This window comes from Hippoglossus stenolepis, chromosome 15 (assembly GCF_022539355.2).
Source record: "Hippoglossus stenolepis isolate QCI-W04-F060 chromosome 15, HSTE1.2, whole genome shotgun sequence".
NCBI classification, from domain to species: Eukaryota; Metazoa; Chordata; class Actinopteri; order Pleuronectiformes; family Pleuronectidae; genus Hippoglossus; species Hippoglossus stenolepis.
Window position 1 is genome coordinate 21,473,955 of NC_061497.1, and position 17,768 is coordinate 21,491,722.

General features: G+C 44.3%; 2 protein-coding genes across 2 annotated transcripts in view; one reads left to right on the forward strand and one right to left on the reverse strand.

The window, feature by feature from the left end:
* capn5b (calpain 5b) overlaps positions 1 to 17,768 on the forward strand; it is a 30,262-nt gene that overhangs the window by 2,496 nt on the left and 9,998 nt on the right. Inside the window, exons 2-3 of the mRNA XM_035178718.2 lie at positions 5,970 to 6,143; positions 13,351 to 13,482. Of these exons, the coding sequence (XP_035034609.1) occupies positions 5,979 to 6,143; positions 13,351 to 13,482 (297 nt within the window). The 5' untranslated portion in view covers positions 5,970 to 5,978. The remainder of the gene's footprint in view (positions 1 to 5,969; positions 6,144 to 13,350; positions 13,483 to 17,768) is intronic.
* On the reverse strand, positions 15,859 to 16,612 carry ompb (olfactory marker protein b). Its single transcript, XM_035178719.2, has one exon. The coding sequence runs from the start codon at positions 16,468 to 16,470 to the stop codon at positions 15,988 to 15,990; it is 483 nt and encodes a 160-aa protein (XP_035034610.2). The 5' UTR covers positions 16,471 to 16,612; the 3' UTR covers positions 15,859 to 15,987.

Here is a 17,768-nt window from a genome sequence, read left to right on the forward strand (position 1 = left end):
GGCGAGGGGGCGGAGCCTGAGTAGAGCAGCAGAACGTGACGTACAAGTTCTGCTGCAGTGTGTTTTTGTAAACATCGCATAAACATTGGCGTCGGCTCTTATGGCCAAAATCTCTAAAATCTCTTTGTCTTTCCAAGTTCACGACTCTATCGGCGTCTTCCACGTGTACGACTGCTCGTTTTCATCCCGAGATTCCATGCTAGTTGTCAGTTTAACGCTAAAGGGAGGTAAACAGGAAATAAATCCGATAAACACAGGTTCACCAGCTACCTCCTCTCTCCAGGCTCATTGTGACGTTTGACGTCAGACAGGACCTGTTTTTTAATTGCTGTGATCTGATTAGCCGGTCGTTCAGACACAATTTGATTGGATGGTTCTTCTGCTGCAAGCACAGCGCAGCAACACGGACCACAATGCAGTTTGGCCACGCATGACGTCACCACATTCAAAGTGATGGAGCGTGTCTGTCGAAGCCTCCGAAGCTTGTGTGTGTGTGTGTGTGTGTGTGTGTGTGTGAGAGTTGGTTACAGTTCGGCTGCAGTAGTTTTCATCATGTAATTTACAACACATTGAAATAACATTTTGAAATATGTGCTTCTTTATGTTGAGTCTCCTCAGAAGCTTCACATTCGCTTCCCTTCTTTTCATGGAGCCTTGTCTCTGAACTGTGAGTCTCTGTATGCGCTGCGTGTTGCAGGTGAACTCACAGTAATGATATCACATTACCGCTACGCTGGTTTATTCTCTTACATGAGTAAGTGCACTTGTTTGTCCTCCATCATCTCAGCAGTGCCCTCCGTGCCCTCAGCAGAACCCTGTGCTACCTTTGCCAGGACGCTGCACAGTGCCATGCTACAGCGGCTGAATGAGATGAATGTTGACATCTGCTGACCAGCAGTTCCTCCTGCTCACTGAGGCTGGCAGAGCAGAATGAAGAAGCTGAGGCAATTTGCAGTCCGGACCGACGCTCGTGTGTTGTTACAGCCCGGCCTCGTGGACGGGCGCGGGGCCGGGGTATTGGTTTGTTATGACTCCTCTGACCTCGCCGCCAAAAAGTCCTCGATCTCACAAGATGACGAGCGTCTGATACTGTTCAGTAAAATCAGTGGAACATATTCTCAGAAATGGGTGGAAAACAAGCTTAAGGAACAATTTGTCACTGTAGATCCACAGCGAAGCTAATGACACCGCATTAGACGCTGCACTATTATGTCCACAGCGTTCCCATCTGTTGGTCGGGGGCACTTTGTTTCCTTCTGCTCTGCTCCTCTGTGTATTGAACATTGATTGATTGGATCCCCCCCCACCCCCTCCACCTCTCTCTGCTGCAGGACCCCGTCATCTCTGAATCATGACTCCGTTGTTTTGGGGCCAGAATCGTCTGTCAGTCATTTTCATCCTGAGCAGAGGTTTTTTCCTTCTGTGCACATTTCTCCCCAGCAACATGAAGTTTCTCCTGTTTCACTCGTTCAAACATCATCTGTCATCGTCAGTTATGGTCTAGAGTTATTAGAGCCCAACCAGTATGGATATTGGGGGGGAGCAGATACTGATAAAGATCTTCCCCTGATGTGGATTCACAGCAAAATGAAATGGGTTCTTCCCTGAACCAAACCACATCCTTCCATTAAGTCTGATGGTCATCTATCGAGTGGTGATTACGTAATCCTGCTAACAATCAAAAAAACAAACACAGATGAAAGGAAAACTGAAATACAGAGATTATAATTCCTAATAAGTCAAAAAATGTTGAATTGATATTTTACAGTTTAACCATAAACTTCACCACAAATATATAGAACTGTATCATGAGTATTAATATATTAATATTTAATATGTCGACATAAATTCACATCTTCTCTGTGTTGTTGTTTTTTTTTAAATAGGGGAATACCAGCAAACATGCACGCTGACACAAATATGTCATAAATCGGCCGAGCTCTATTTATTAAGATCATCATTGTTCCAGTTTATTCAATATGATGAATGAATCTTATTTTTGCAGACATCCATACTTTCATTGTCCATTAACTTAGAAAACTCAGAGTGGCCATGTTCTCAGCCACATCATGACCGTATCCTTCCTGTCTCCAGATTATGTTTTTTCCTGTAGCATTGCCATTTTTTTTATTGAGTTTCCACTCTGATCCATTAAATATTCTCCATCTGTGTTGTTTCCCCACTTGTAGACGAGCTGAAGTCTTATATCATCACAGATCACGTCTCCCCAAACATCTGTCTGCAGTTCAGCAGCATGTTTCCTTTTTTTTTCTTTTTTAACCCACTAAAGCATCTGTGCCCCTTAATATGTTCGTGAATGAACCTTCACTTTTTTACGATGCACATTTTAGGACGGTCGTCAAACTTGTTTTCGATCCTGTTGTTTCTCACTCGGAGAAGTGATGTCAGGCGTGAACAACTCTCACTCAGATGCATTGCGTCCCAAGATGCTGCGCGATTTGTACAACGTGTACATGATTAAAATTAATTGGGTCAAAAATAAATGAAGATGTAATTACTTAGATTTGTCAAATGGACGGAATCCAAATGAACGTGAATGTTTATCTGTATCTGCTACATGTGTAACTAGGGAACCGCTTGTTAATAAGCTCCCCATGTTAACTTTATATTGTCATAATACGTCAGATTCTGTGTTTACAGCAGGTTCTGCACCAGGTTACCAGCTGCTGTTTAAGAACAAAACTCCTGGAAGTTCCGAGCGTCATGGCGATGCCGATCACTGGTCCCAGGTTGGCTGGGCTCGTTCTGCTTGGAGTGTGCATGTTCTCTCCGTGTCTGGTTCTCTGGGGTGTAATCGGTACATGTGAGCGTGAACAGTTTGGCCCCAGCTCCTCGTGCAACCCTTTAAAGAACAAGCGGTATAGATAATGGATGGATGGATAAAAATACATTGAGATCTAATTACTTAGATTTGTCAGATGGACAGAAGCGTGACTCCAAATGAACGTGGATGTTGCTGCTGGATGTGTAACTAGGCAACTGTTTGTTAATGTGTTCACCGCATTAACTTCATGAGGTCGTCGGATTTTCTGTTTTCTGTTTGTTTCAAGATGGAAAAACTGGTTGAAAACAGAATTCCTTGGAAGTTCAGACAATAATCAAGAGTATAAAGTGTTTTCTGTCCGTTTATCTTTATCTACCTTGTGGCTTTAACACAGAGCAGTGCTCCCTGCTGTGTTTACCACAGTAGTAAAGGCATCGTGCTCCGTATCTCCTCAGGACTCGCTCTCTGCAGGTAATGCCATCGGCCGTCTGCAGAGGCCAGATGAGAGCACGGTCCTCCCCGGTGCAGTCACGAGCCAAGACACCAGGCCATCTGTCAGATCTGGCTTCCAACTGCGACCTCCTCGTTCCCCCAGGAATTTACTTATCGCTCACTCAAGAGTCAGCTAGCTTGTTAATTCCTCTGAATTGAAGCTACTGGATGTTTTCTTTAATCAAGCTCGGAGACTGTGCAGACCCGAGTTAATGAGAACAACATAGACCAGGTCTTATTTGTGACGTACACTCGCGGACCTTCCTGAGAGGTTGTATTATAGAGGAGTCTACTTATAAACAGGAGATTAGTGAATGTTTTGAGGGCGTCACTGAGGCTCATGTTTGAATCTACCTGTGACAAGTGATGTCTAGAGTTTTATGATGCTTCTCCAAACACGGATACCTGCCCTGTTTTCCACATAAATCCACTACAAGTATTGGATTTCCCTCCGTGTCAGTTGTTGACGCCGTCAGGTTAATTCTGTTTGAAAGGTGCAGTCGTCGTATTTCACATGGCTCTGTTTTTTCCCGTTGATTTGGCATCCCTCCATTTTCTGTTCACTTCCTCTTCCCCAGACGCTGGATGTCATTGAGCACTGCTAAAGGGTGAACAGGTCAACTCACCCCAATTAAAAATAACTTTAGTTGATAGTGCTGCTGGGTAATAATGTGGCATTAGGAGACTTAAGCTGGATTTGGTTTTATTACTTCGCTGTACTGCAGAGTGCAGGCGGGAAGATAAATTTAGATTTCACACTTTTGCCATGTGTTACATGCACTGACTACATGTTTTACATTATTGCACGTTTTTGTGCCTCATTTGGTTTTGTGACTTATTTCTAATTATATGTAATGTAAGATTAATCTGCTTATTAGTTTCTTGATTAATCTGTTATCATGTTGTCTCTAAATTGACAGAAAAGTAACCAAAGCCCAAGTTGACGTTTTGCTGTTTCTTAGTTTTTCTGACCAACTGTTTAATTTCCAGAGGTTTTCAGCTTCACAAGAAATCCAGAATTATTCCCTCCTGAGCAACCAGATAAATATGTATCTCTAAACCAGTTTACTAAAGGGGTAGGGACAGAAAATGAATAAAATAAGCTTATAATCGTAATTCTATGAGCATATTTTTAAGTTTACATCATCATTTTGACAAGATGCTTTTGTTTACAGTGAAATACGACAAATCTTTCAGTAAGATTATTTGTTTTCATTAAAACATTTTAATAAATTTATCAATTTTTACTTGAGATTTCCTCTTAACCTCTAAAGATAAATTCTAAACTTCAGTCAGAAATTCAAATGAACCTCGAGGACAGCCGGCCTGTTCTGATTTGCAGATGTTGAGTCTTGACCTCTTTTTAAAATTCATAAACCTCTCCCCTCCATTTTCATCTCTAATTATTCATTCAAATCAGGAAAACTGCATCCAGAGTTATTTATAATGTATTTTAGTTCTGACTGAGACATTTAACCCAGGGACCCACCCGACCTGCTCCCCCTCTGGTCATGTTCATGTCACGTCTGTACACCGTCGGGTTCGAATCAGGTCTCGTGCTTTGATGAGCAAGAATCCTGATAGAGTATGAAACACGCAGCACGATGTCCAAGAGAAGATTTAAAGTACCTCATCTCATTACTGCAAAAATCCAATGAATCACATCTTGATGCATTCATGTCGATTCTTGTACAGATCAGTTCAATACAGAGTTTCATTGATTGTGTCCAACAAAAGCCAAATTAGCGAAACTATTGAATAAACAACAAAAATGCCCTTTGTCCAGATCTGCACTGAAATTGTTTACAGGACAGTAGCAGAAAAAAAATCCAACCTCCTTTAAAATCTTACTTAAGATCAGGATTTTTATCGGGATCAACACAATAAAAGCACTTGCAATGTTAAAGAAAGTGATTTAAAAAATATCTGGATCCAACCATTAGTTGTTAATAGTTTCTTTCTTGGCCCGAGTCCCGTGCTTCCACAAAATATCGTGGAAATAATGTTTGCATAATCGAGCAGAAAAACAGAGAGGTAGGCGTGAAACCATAACCTCCTTGGCGTTGATAATCATCACAGTGTTAGTCCGGATATTTATAAGTCAAAACAATGAACAATCGTATATGATGTAGCTGAATAGATGTGGAAAGGTTTGTCTTTGTCCTCAATCCAACATTTCATTATTGATCATCCCTTCACCTCCATCTTAGTTTGCCTCCGCTCTCGCTCTCGCTCTCTCCGCCCCCCCGCTGCTTCTCAGCTGACCAGCATGTGCACAGCTCCTTCAGTGCATGGCGGTGATAATTAGGCCCTGGAGGACATCGGTGAATTGACAGATTGATCATTTTGACCCAGTGAATCGAGGCTTTGCTCAAGGCAGCAGCGCACATTGACTTTCTATTTCCACTGAGAGCTTTTACTGTTAAGGTATTAAAGTCTGCTGGGTGCCGCTGTCAGTCAGCTGTGTGTGTGTGTGTGTGTGAGTGTGGAGGAGCATGGGTGTGGGAAGGTAAATTGGTTTTAAAAATGCTGAGAGAAGCTACTTTTTGGGTTTGGATCATTTCTTTTTTTGGTGATGGAATACGGAGTGAAAGTGATGATATGATGTTATCTGTGCGTGGGGGGGGATTTTCATTGTACAGCCTTGGCCTGACTGGTTGTGTCTCTTTGTCGTCCCTGTCGTGTGGTTCAGGGCTGCAGGATGTTCACTTCAGTGAAGGCCTTCGAGGGGCAGCAGTACTCCACCCTGAAGAGGCAGTGCTTGCAGAGTGGCCTGCTCTTCGAGGACCCCCGCTTCCCCGCCTTCGACGACTCGCTCTTTATTCACGGCAACAGGATCGGACGCGTGGTGTGGAAGAGACCTCGGGTAAGTCGGGCTGTGCCGTGAAGTCACCTCAGCTGGTCTGATAGAGCTCAAAGACGATTGTCAGACTCTGACGAACCAGTCTGGAGGTTTGTTTATGGCCATAATGTTTATAGGTATCAGCACTTTAGATTGTTAAGTGTGTGGAGCAAAACATTAACGAGAGCAGATATATTAGTGTCTTTCATCATTATTTATTATTAATTGATGATGAAAATGGACGTTGACTTCAGGTCTGGAGAGCGAAGCCAATGCTGAAGTGCCTGAAACTTGTGTTCTCTGGTTTTAAAAGACTTTCTATAGATGACATTTATAACATCAGTAAACATTTTCATAAGGAGTTTATGGTCTCAATCACTAGTTTCAAGTCTTCAATGCAGCATGATGTTCATTTAGGTCCCATTCAAATAGACGATAAAGCACTGTAAGCTTTGGGGCATGGATACACCGGGTTGGAATTGGTTTTAAAAAGCCACAGAGAGTAGAAAATGCTTTACACAGACATATACAGTTTGTAAAATTTCAGGAAAATAACCACTTGTAAGCATCATGGTCGGTTTCTCTCAGACGTGTGAAGATTCTCAGTCCTCCAGGTATCTTCAGAAGTTGTACAAGTGTATGCAGGCAACTGGACTTGTTTCTGTTTGTTTGTTTCACCTCTCATCCAAGAGGTGTTCCGCTTAGATTTGAGGAAAAAATAAGAAATCTTGGTTTCGTCAGACCACCGTCCTGTAGTTTCTATATAATGTCTTTCATCGAGGAGAAGCTTTCCTCTGGCTGTCTGCCACAAAGTCCAGATCGGGGGAGTGCTGCAGCAATGGTTGTCCTTCTGGAGGTTTCTCCCATCTCCACACAGGATCTCTGGAGCTCTGCCAGAGGGACCATCAGGCTCTTGATTATCTCTCTAACCGAAGCCCTCGAGAGAGATTCTGCACGTAGACACAGCTGCAGACACAGTCCTGGTTGTAACCACACATCGTCCATTTAAGAACGAAGGAAGCCGCTGTGGCTCCTCAATGCAGCAGACTTCTTTGTAACTGTTCTCTGAGCTCTGCAGGCAGTTCAAACTCTATATATTGCATGTAAACATTTCTGTGATTTTCCCACTCCGATCCTCAGCAGAGCTCACATCACACCTCTGCCAATGTCCCCTTAAATTTAACGGTTCCGCTTAAGATCAAGCCTGAGGCAATAAAACAATGAAATCATAATCTCTATTGTGGAGGTTTTCATTCTTTTTTTCCATCAAGATACACAAACGATTCCTTGAGAAATAGTTGAAAATGTCCCAAAAAAAACATAATCTCACAATTTTACAGAAAGTCACAAAAAATGCTGTTTAGTTGGTCAAATAAAAAACATTTTTTAACATAGAGGAGTTTGATTTTGGACCATGAGAAAACATAAGTCCAGAGTCTTGGATGAACTTTATTTTGCCAGTTAAGGACCTGATGTGATAGATCAACAAATGGGTGGAAATAAAGATACAGACATATTTGTATGTACATGGACCAGTAGCACGCTCCTCTTACCTCTGGTCCACCCACTGCTCAAGTCCTAAAGTAGAGGGATAAAACCATCCCTGCTAACTGGACCCTTGAGTGCATGAAGAAAACCCCAGTGCTCTGCTGATATGTCAGGTAATAGTGTCATTTACACTTCCGTCCAACCTCCTGTAGATGTCTGTCATTTTATTGTTTCCATTGAAACCTTCCCACCAGGGAGCCCTCAGGGCCGAGGTCCCTGCAGGATAACAGTTTGATGATCTACAGTGTGACTAATCATTCATAATTCACCACATGGCATTATGTCAGTACTCATTAATCGCTGTTTCACTCCTTCTCCCTCAGTCGGCTCGTATAAGCCGATACTGTATATGTATGTTTCGCTGGCACATGATGTCAGACGCAGGGCCTCAGGATTTAGAGAGCTGACTCCCCTGCCTCTGTTATCCCCCTCACACAGCAGGCTGTGGTTCTGGATGGAGTAACCTCCTTCTGCCTGTGTGCCGCTGCAGCGACAGCCAGCGTGCATTGCCATGGAAACTGGGTCACACAGATTATACGTTCTGGCCTGTGCTGATGTCAGTCATGCAGACTGAAAAGTGGAAGAAGTCAGGAAGGAGGAAGACGCAGGAGGAGCAGCCTTTTCGTTTCGTCAGGACACGACTTGGGTCTTAAACCGTCGTCTCAGGAGGTTACAAACACCAAACAGGCACTTTTTAAATCCGAATTCAAGCACGTTCCTGTTTTAACTGAATCACAAATATCAACGAATACTTTTTTCCTGCATCATTTTATTGAGGCTGTTGTGAGAAGCTCTTTCTTAAATCTCATGTTACCGTGAACTGTGAGCAAATACAGACGAATGTGATGAGTTCAAATGGTCTTGAAGAGAAGTTGGGGTCACTGCACATGTCACCCTGCATCGTGCACTGAAACATCCACAGTACGTGTAGAAAGGTTGTTAGAGGCAAAGTGAATATACACTGTACTAGTCCACATTTGTTTTATACTGTTTATAAACAGAAAACAATAACAAAAGACCTAGTTTGATGAAGTTGTGAAGCAGCGTGGGATCACGGGAGTTGTCGTCTTCACCACCATCTCTCGTCCGATCGGTCTCTTGGTTCCCCTCTGGATTCACGCTCTGCTGGGAGAGCTTCGGCGACAGAATGCGCAGCAAACACAAATGAATAATCGTGATATCGTTCGAGTGACAAATACAAATGGTGGAAGGAAAAAACAGCTGACTGGCTCAGTGTGTTTGTCCTCCGTCATAGGTTGTTCGAAGTTATAACAAAACTGCAGGTGAAGCAGATATGAGACAATAAAAGGCCAAACTGGAACAATCCAGCCACCTTCAATAAAACTGTGGATTTCTCTGGGTTTGGGTGTCAACACAATATGTATTTTTCAGACATCTTTAAAGCACAATAAGGCGAATTGGCCAAGGTCAGGGTCTTGGATTGGCTCCAGCCCTCCCCCGCCACCCTCAAAGGAGAAACGATATAGATAACGGTTCAGGGATAATGTTTGTTTTCTTGTTAGTTCGTTCTGAGGATTTGTCAACAACGAAGCAGGAGCTGTTTGCTTTAACCTCAACGCGGCTGCAGAGAAATTGTAAATCAATTTTCTACACTTCCACTGGATTTGACAACAGTAAGTGGAAACTGGGGGAGCTAACACGTGTGACCTGTAGTCTATATCGCTGCCTCACCCCCACCCTCGCCGAGTCAAGTCATAAATAACTGAATCAGAGGAGGAGAGGAAGCAGGGGAAGAGGAGAAGGGCAGCGGGAGAGAGACAGACCGGCTGAGAGACAGTGTGAGACAGGCAGCGAGGAGGAACATTTTATTAGAGCCTGCTCTTTATGCTCGCACGCTCTGCCACTGGGACTTCACTGCAGCCATAAATCGCCGAGATGCATCTGAGCAAGGATAACACCGAGCACAAGGGGGAGGGGGGGGGGTTAAGCTTGTGAACCTTCACCCTGACACTGATCGCACGAGTGGCTCAAGTCTTTTGCTACCTCACCGTCAGCAGCCTGATGGAGGGACTGTTTGACTGACTGGAAAACAGGTTTAGAATATTCTTAAAATATCAACCACCAATCTTTTCAACTTAAAACTATCATCTAGAACCAGTGTTTTCCATTTTCTTGCACCGTCGGCTGTGAGACTCTCAAGATGTTCGGGTTCATCCTGCAGCAAAACAGAAGAAAAGAACCAGACGCAGACACAAGAACGTGCACGGCCGGACAACTTCTAGAAGCCGACTTTTCTGTGACTCTCTCGCTAACTTCTGGCTTTCGTCTCTGTTTCATTTCTCGCCAGCTTTTAAAGTCTCCAATCATGAACTGTAAGAGGTCTGTTGGCTAGCAAGACTTCTAGTTAAAAGTTGGTTTTGCAAATGCTTCCTGTTTTGGGGGAGTTGGTTCACCACCTTCGTAAAACCTCAGGTGTCTCAGACCGGTTATTTTAACGCTTTTGACTTTGCTTTCATTAATAAAAAGTTTATCTTCTTTTCAGCATAACATTGCCCTATAAGACCAAACAATTCTTTTTTCAGACATGTTCCTCAGTAAGAAAACTTTCTCTCGACAAGGATCTTTAAAACTACTGGATTCCACTTTTTATGTTCCGTCTGTTACTCTGTTCTCGCGGCTGGTTGCTCGTTCCTGTGGCTGATGGTTCCTCTCACAAGCTGATGGATGGTGCTGAGAAACGCCGTGAAGCTGGTTGAAAAGGTTCTCAGTGGCAGGGTAAATGATTAGACCGTGCTCAGCCACAATATTCACATTACTTCAGTGTCTGCAGGGCCGGAGAGGGATCGATACTCTATTACTCTTCCACCCGAGCCGATCCCTGGATGGCGGGCCACCACAGGGAGCCCTTCGCTGCTGCTCAGACTCGGACAATCGATGCTGTTGCGGAAAAGGGGGGAGACAAAACATGATTAGAGATCTTAACTCAGGCACTGGTCAGACATAGTTCCACGAAACAACATCCATACGCAGCTTCATTCAGTCCCGGCGGCTCAGCGGCACAGGCTTGAGGCGGGGAGCACTCCAGTGCCGGCCTGTGTAAGGTGAGAGGGGCTGCTGGTAAAGACTGCAGGCCTCCGGGGAAACACTGCAGTGGCCTCTGCTTCTGATTAAAACTTTGCTTTTGCAGCAATCAGCTTTGCAGAGTCAGCAAGTCAGTGGCCTTGGTCGTGTCCTGAGTGTGTGTGTGTGTGTGGGGGGGGACGTGCAAGCATTGGGTTCACACCAACGTGTGTATTTATGCTATGATCTGGATATAAATACACACACGTGGAATTTGTAGGCGAGTAGCAAAGCTGATGTTTTTTTTTTACTTAAGCAGGATGATGAGCTTGAGCCAATTGTGACTCTCACTGGAGGATTCACCAGGTTGTCGCAGGGCAAACGCACACAGACGCACACATGCTCGCACTTCTGGGCGATGTCTTCACTTCATGTCAGCTGCTTGTGGTTGGGACTCCGGGAGCAGAGGTAGAAAAAGGCTTCGGTTGGTTTCCACTCATCGCTCCACCATCTGTGCATTTACATGTGGTAAAAATCTGTCTAGATTCACAAATATCCACTTTCTTTCATTAGATCCTGTGAGTCAGGAGGTGAAGCAGGAAATACTCCTCCAGCCCACGTGCCCTTGGGCAAGACACTGAACCACAAACTGTCCCTGATGGTTGAGCCGTCAGTGTACGAATGGATGACTGACAGAGAAGCTTTTTTTATATAGTCTCTGTGAATGTGAGCTGTAGTGTAAAGTGTGTTGAGTGATTGTAAAGATGAGAAAAACTCCACACTCCGTTTTCCTTCCATTTATCCTGGAGGGTACAAATCTCTCTGCAATGGTTATTAAACTATTTAACAGGTAATCGTCTATTGTTGTAAACAATATCAACCAAAGCAGACGTATTAATAATTTAGATTATTATTGTAGGACGAGAGTTAAACTCGACACAATAATCCTGAGATCATCCTGGAGCTGCTTCACAACAACACAAATAGTTTTAATGCTCTTCAATATTTAATTTGCATTTTCTTTTGTTGATACTCAGCCAACATTTGCTCTTAATTTGGATGCAAACGATTTATTGTGCAAAACGTGCATCAGATAACATCAACAATTAGTGAAACTTGTTTGTTTTTTTTAATATAAAAAGAAATAATACAAATTATGATGTATTAAAAAAAGTATCACCAGCTGTGCCCTTCAAACTGATCCCGAGTTTTTAATAGAATCCTGTTTCCATTCTGTGTTACTTGCTTAGTCCCAGTGCGGACGTTCCGCTGTGTGTACATCCCATGAACACATGCATCAGCTCTCTCTCCCTCTTTTACTTTTCTAACCCTAGTTGAGAGCTGCAAGTGTGTAACGATGAGGAGCTGTTAAGTGGTGCTGGGCTTTCCGCTGCCTGTGGAGTAATGGCCGAGGTGCCCATCGACCCGCCGGTCCCATAAAGCAGCGAGCAGGCAGACTGTTAACACCCAGACCAGCCGAGCTCTGCAGGCTCCAGTAACGATCAAGCCGGGCCGGTGTTAACTTTAAAAACGAAAGTCTGGTATCGACCAGTTGCTGAACTGATGGATGTGATGCAGGTTGTTTGATTTTTTACTCAACAGCCATCACGAAATCAAAAGCTCCCGATGTGACATTAGCTTTTCAACAGATGAAAGGACATGGCACAGTTTCCGAGTTTCAACCCCACCGTTTTGAAACGAGCGAATTTAGCATTTTGTCCAACGCCATCTTGGTTTTCTGACACCAGAAGTGACCATATATATTCTTACATCTTTGACCTGCCCCCACTGGACGGTATAAGTTTTCACAAATACAGTCTCCACACCAAAATGCATTTGGACAATCATTTTAATAATTAACATCATGCTGCATTGAAGAAGACTTGAAACTAGAGATTGAGACCATGAACTACTTAGGAAAGTATTTTGTAGCTTTAATAAGAGTCTGAACATCTGTGATGCAAGATTGTTATTTATTTTGGGGGATTTTTTTTTCGGGTGCATTCACATTTCTGCTGAGTCCTGGTGCCATTGTGTTCGGACAAAAGAGTGGAGGACAGTGTGTCCCTCGGTAAGTGGCCTGTATCAGCCCACAGCCTGTAGTAATCATCGTGCACATTGTCGCAGGAACCACAGGAAGTCTGATTGTGTGTGTGTGTGTGTGTGTGTGTGTGTGTGTGTGTGTGTGTGTGTGTGTGTGTGTGTGTGTGTGTGTGTGTGTGTGTGTGTGTGTGTGTGTGTGTGTGTGTGTCCTGCGATGGACGGTGGTGAGGTTGTGTGAGGCAGGTGCACACGGAGGAGAGGGAACAGAGGAGCAGCTTGTGCAGCTCCATGTTGTTTGCTGTGGAGGAGATTTGTGCCGCACACTGGCAGAAAATGGACCTCGGCTCAGCAGCCACAGGAAATCTCATTTCACAGATTTCCTGTGGCCCTCCCACACTTGGGTTAAAGATCATGAATATGATACGTGGGTGCGTGGGGACAGATGGTGTCTTTCTGATTCAGGAGTCTGCCTCGATAGCCCCGTTCATGTTCCACAGCATAGTTTGTTAATCACAGTCCAATTTCAGGTCCTTTTTACCCACAAACAGAAATATCCCTTATTTTTACATGATAATTGCACTGATGATAAACCAGACTTGTTTTTCCTGTGTGTCTGTAGGAGCTGTGTGAGGACCCTCACCTGTTTGTTGATGGCATCAGTGCCCACGACCTCCATCAGGGGCAACTGGGTAACTGCTGGTTCGTGGCGGCGTGCTCCAGTCTGGCGTCCAGAGAGTCACTGTGGCAAAAGGTAAGTGTGTGTGTTTGTCTGTCGTACACTTCTGTTTGGTTAAGGTCTAAGTGTTGTCGTGTGGATCTGATGCACTCACATGTTCCCAAAGCTACATCCACACTACAGCGTTTGACGATCCTGTCCTCGCTGTCCTCTGCGTTTGAGTCTCTCGTCCACACGCAATCACTCAAACTGAGATTTTTACACACCTTCCTTTCAAAACTCTCCACACATTTTGTAGATCCCTGAATCTTGCCTCAAAACATTCTTCTTGTTCAGTTGTAAATGCATTTTGAAGCCTTTCACACACTGATTCCGATAAATATTTCACATGATTGGCACCACAAAGTCTCTTTTGTTCATTTATTTAAAGTGTGGTGAGCTCTGGAGTTTTGAGTGTCAGGATTATTCTGACATTCAGCTTGACGGAGGAAACAAAGTGATTATGGAGGTTTAATGGGATTTGACAACAAGATGCTTCGGCCTTTTGTAACGAGACACTGGATTGTCACGGACGGCTCAGACAGTGTGTGTGTGTACACATGGACGTACTTATGTGGCATCTCCGAACTCAGCCTCGTCCATGTTAACGGATGGGACATGTCAAAAGTCAAACCGTCTCGCAAGTCAGTGCAAGACGACAGCGTTCATATTTTGATATTTTGGCTTTATTCCAAGACAAAGAGAGGAGCTGTAGACGTTTCCACGTTTATTTAAAGTCTGAAAACATAAGTAAAGATTGAAATCCATATCGAGTTATCTATGTGTTTATGTCGATTTATAGATCGTCATTAGTTTGATGGCTAAATGTATTAATGTACTTTAACAGATAAAAGACACAAGTGATTCCTCTGGTGGTTTGTAGCTGTTACCAACATTATTAAGATCTTTACCACAACCCTCCTGTCTCTGTGTTTTAGTTCTTTATATATATATATAGATATATAAACTATAATTGATTTGTAATTGAGGTAAAGGTTTACCTGATATCACCCAGCCCTAGTCTGTGTTGTGTCTAGCGTTACTACTTCACTTTATCTTCAGTTATAGAGAAGTGTAAGTAATTCCAGGACTCTGATAATCCTTTATCTGTGAGATAGATCTTAAATTTCATTCATTCTGGTCTTTAAAGGTTTCAGATTTAACTTGTGGAAACCTCCAGAAACCCTGTGTAGCACACTTTCACTAAGTGACCTGAAAACTTCAAGCTATCTGGCCTCAGCTTCAGTGTCTGTGTTGTAGCTGTTGTTGTTGCCGTCGTCTACCTTTTGTAAAATCAGATTAGTTCAACTGCTCTTTGTGTGTAGAGTCGTTCTTTTGTTCGTTCTCCTGTTGGCCACCAGCTTCACTTCCTTTATAAATAATGGTCCAAATCTCTCGGGGACAGAGACTCATCCCCAGTGAATCTGAGAGCTGGTCCTTCAAAACATTATTAGTCTGTATTTTGTACATGATAATTACCTGCCAAACCAACGTGCCTTTCATTTAGCTATCTTCTAATTTTTGGACACGTTAGATCTTTTTCATCACTCAACACAAAGTCTTTATTTATTATCTCTTCAATAATAAAATCAGGAGGAGGATTTCCCTCCAACCTGCTTCATTTGTTTAACTCTTGGTCCAAAATGTGACAAACAAAAGGACACACAGCACTGAGGACCCTCCATAATGATTCATATTCATGTTTCCAAGGCTGTCGGGCAAAATCAATTTAATTGAGACTCCTGAGAATGTGCAGCGTGAGACGTTTTGGAAAAGGGAGATCCAGCCTCGGCAGATTTGACGGTTCAGGTGGCGAGTTAGTTACAAAACAAAAACAAAGACGAGTCTAATACCTCTTGACGTCTTCGTTATTTTCTTTTCTCTCGCTTTTCATCTGACAAGCGTCTTCTCGTTTCCAGTCACAGTTGCCGTTTTATCCCCTTTGGCGAGGGAGATGAAATCCACATGCCTCCCCTCTCTTGTTTGTCAGGGTCACCGTGCAAGACGGAGATGGATGAGGCAGCATGAACCTGTTCCGCCATCCGCCGGGAGACGCTCACACACATGCAAACAAATACACGCTGTCTCTATCCATTATCTCACATGGGACTCATCCCCACCAAACCCGTCAGGGCCGGCTGTTTGTCAAACAGGAGGAGAGGGAGGATCACGGGTTTAGTTAACACGCAAGCTGAAGGAATCGTCTGTGCTCCAGACGTCGGTTAACAAAACACAGATACACTTTTTTGTTTGTTTGTATTATTTGATTTATTTTCGATTCACGCTGAGTATCAAAGACCAGAAAGGAACTCAGTTTGTGATCAGTAGGTTCAGCACAAAGCTCACAGACGCAGAATCTTTTTTACTGCAAAAGAAATAAGAAAAGTCTTGAGTTGTTATTGGATTTGAGATTTCATCATCTATACAAAAATACAGGGTTAACCTGAAATTCACTTCGTCAACTACAAGTTCACAACCACAAAGTACAGAAGAAGAGTCTGTTGCAAGTATTTGTCCAGGTTTTTTAGGGATTTCCCACTTTTAATTGTCCACTGTGAAGATGATGGAGCAGTCGAGAGTCTCTGGGCTGCAGCCTTCTGCGAACGCAAACAGGAAGTACATCACTTTCCTTACCTTGGCGAGTTCTGCAATTCTCTCGCCAAACTCGTGAGAATCGGCCTCGTAGCACTGGACGGGCGCATCGCTGGCATCACCCGGCGACCTCCAGAAAACCCCAGCAGGCTCCAGCAGCTGACGCGTCATCAGGTGGGTGAGGTCAGGCGTCCAGAGCTGCGAGGTGGCCGTGATGGTGAGGTGTCCCACCGCCGGCAGCCGCACCGTCCAATGTGAGAATCTGAGCGACTGTTTGGTGAAGTCCAGTCGGTACACGGCCTCGTTGGGCCGCAGCAGCCGCTCGCCATCCTGCCTCTTCTGGCCTCGCTGCTGCAGAGACTGAGCCCGCAGGCGCATCACCTCGGTCAGCTGGGTGTCCGGCCGGAAGGCCTGCTCCAACTCTGTGGACATGTCGGGACGGCACAGCTCAGCGGCCTGAGAGGTCGATGACCGTATGCAAGGCTGGGTTCAAATCGACAGCTACGTCCAAACGAAAGCGTCACTTCACTTTCCCTCTGTCCAGTAACTCACTCTCTGCTCCTGCCTGCAGGCTTTCACAGTCTGCGTGAGTGTCTCACATTGATAGAAGAGGGAGGAGGCGGAGAACAAATGAGCAGAGGTGCTAAGCAACCAGGTCTAATGACATTTGCAACCACAGCACAAGGTTTTCCTTCAGGGGACCGGGCTTCGTACTGTTTGACTCACGTGTTTGCTTAGTTACAGATTCCCTGACTCTAGTAGCGGATGTGACTAGTGACTAGTATCTCTCTAGTACTGATTACTAACATCCCAGAGGCTTGAGTGAGTGATTTGCTGTTTGCTGTTGTCTAGGGGGGGTAGGAGACGTATTTGTGTACTTATACATATACATCAACAGACAGCAGGAGAAGCTAAGGTGGCTGCTTGTGTTTCTGGACGTTCATCAGTTCACTTGCCAACCAGAGTTTAGTTGCTGCCTAGCGACACTGATTCCAGATGAAAGCTGAGATAGAGTCTCTCCCGTGAGAGAGTAATCAGCAGCAGGATGGAGTGCAAGAAATATTTCCTCTCATAGGATTACAAAATTATTTATATTTCTCCTCCGCCTCCTTTAAAAGAGGCTGTTGCTGCTTCGCAGTCGGAGTCTGTAGACGCCAGATTCTCTCCATCAGCAGAGTGTCACCTCCTGCGGGGAGGGTTGACAGGAACCCCTGTTCGGTCTGCGCACCTTGACATCTCCAAGGACGCCCGCTGGAGCCGTGTCAGTCAGTTCACGTGTGGTGTCGCTCACTGCATCATTTGCACTTTTTATTGCCTGCCGCGGAGGACTCGTGGGCGCCCTTTCGGAGCGAGGCTCTGAGGTGAGGTCCTCTGGGTTAACACTGAGTCACAGCGGGCTCAAGGGATTGAGAGGCAATCACAACATGACACAGTGCAGGAAGTACCCGTTACACTGGGTGTTGTGGCTGCGCAGGATATAACTCTGTGCACTCTTCAGGTATCGATTTAAATAAACAAGGAGAGTTTATATCATAGACTGATCACTGGCCGATGAGTTCGGTCTGATTTGAGCTTTGATATATCGGCCTTTTATGGGAACGGGTGCTTTTCATTTAATTAGAGTTTTGTGAATTTGGCTGATAATATGGATATTGATACTTTAGCTTAATTAGGATGTTGAGTGAAGGACTTCTTTAATCGATAAAGGGTTTGATTTATGATTAGAAGAG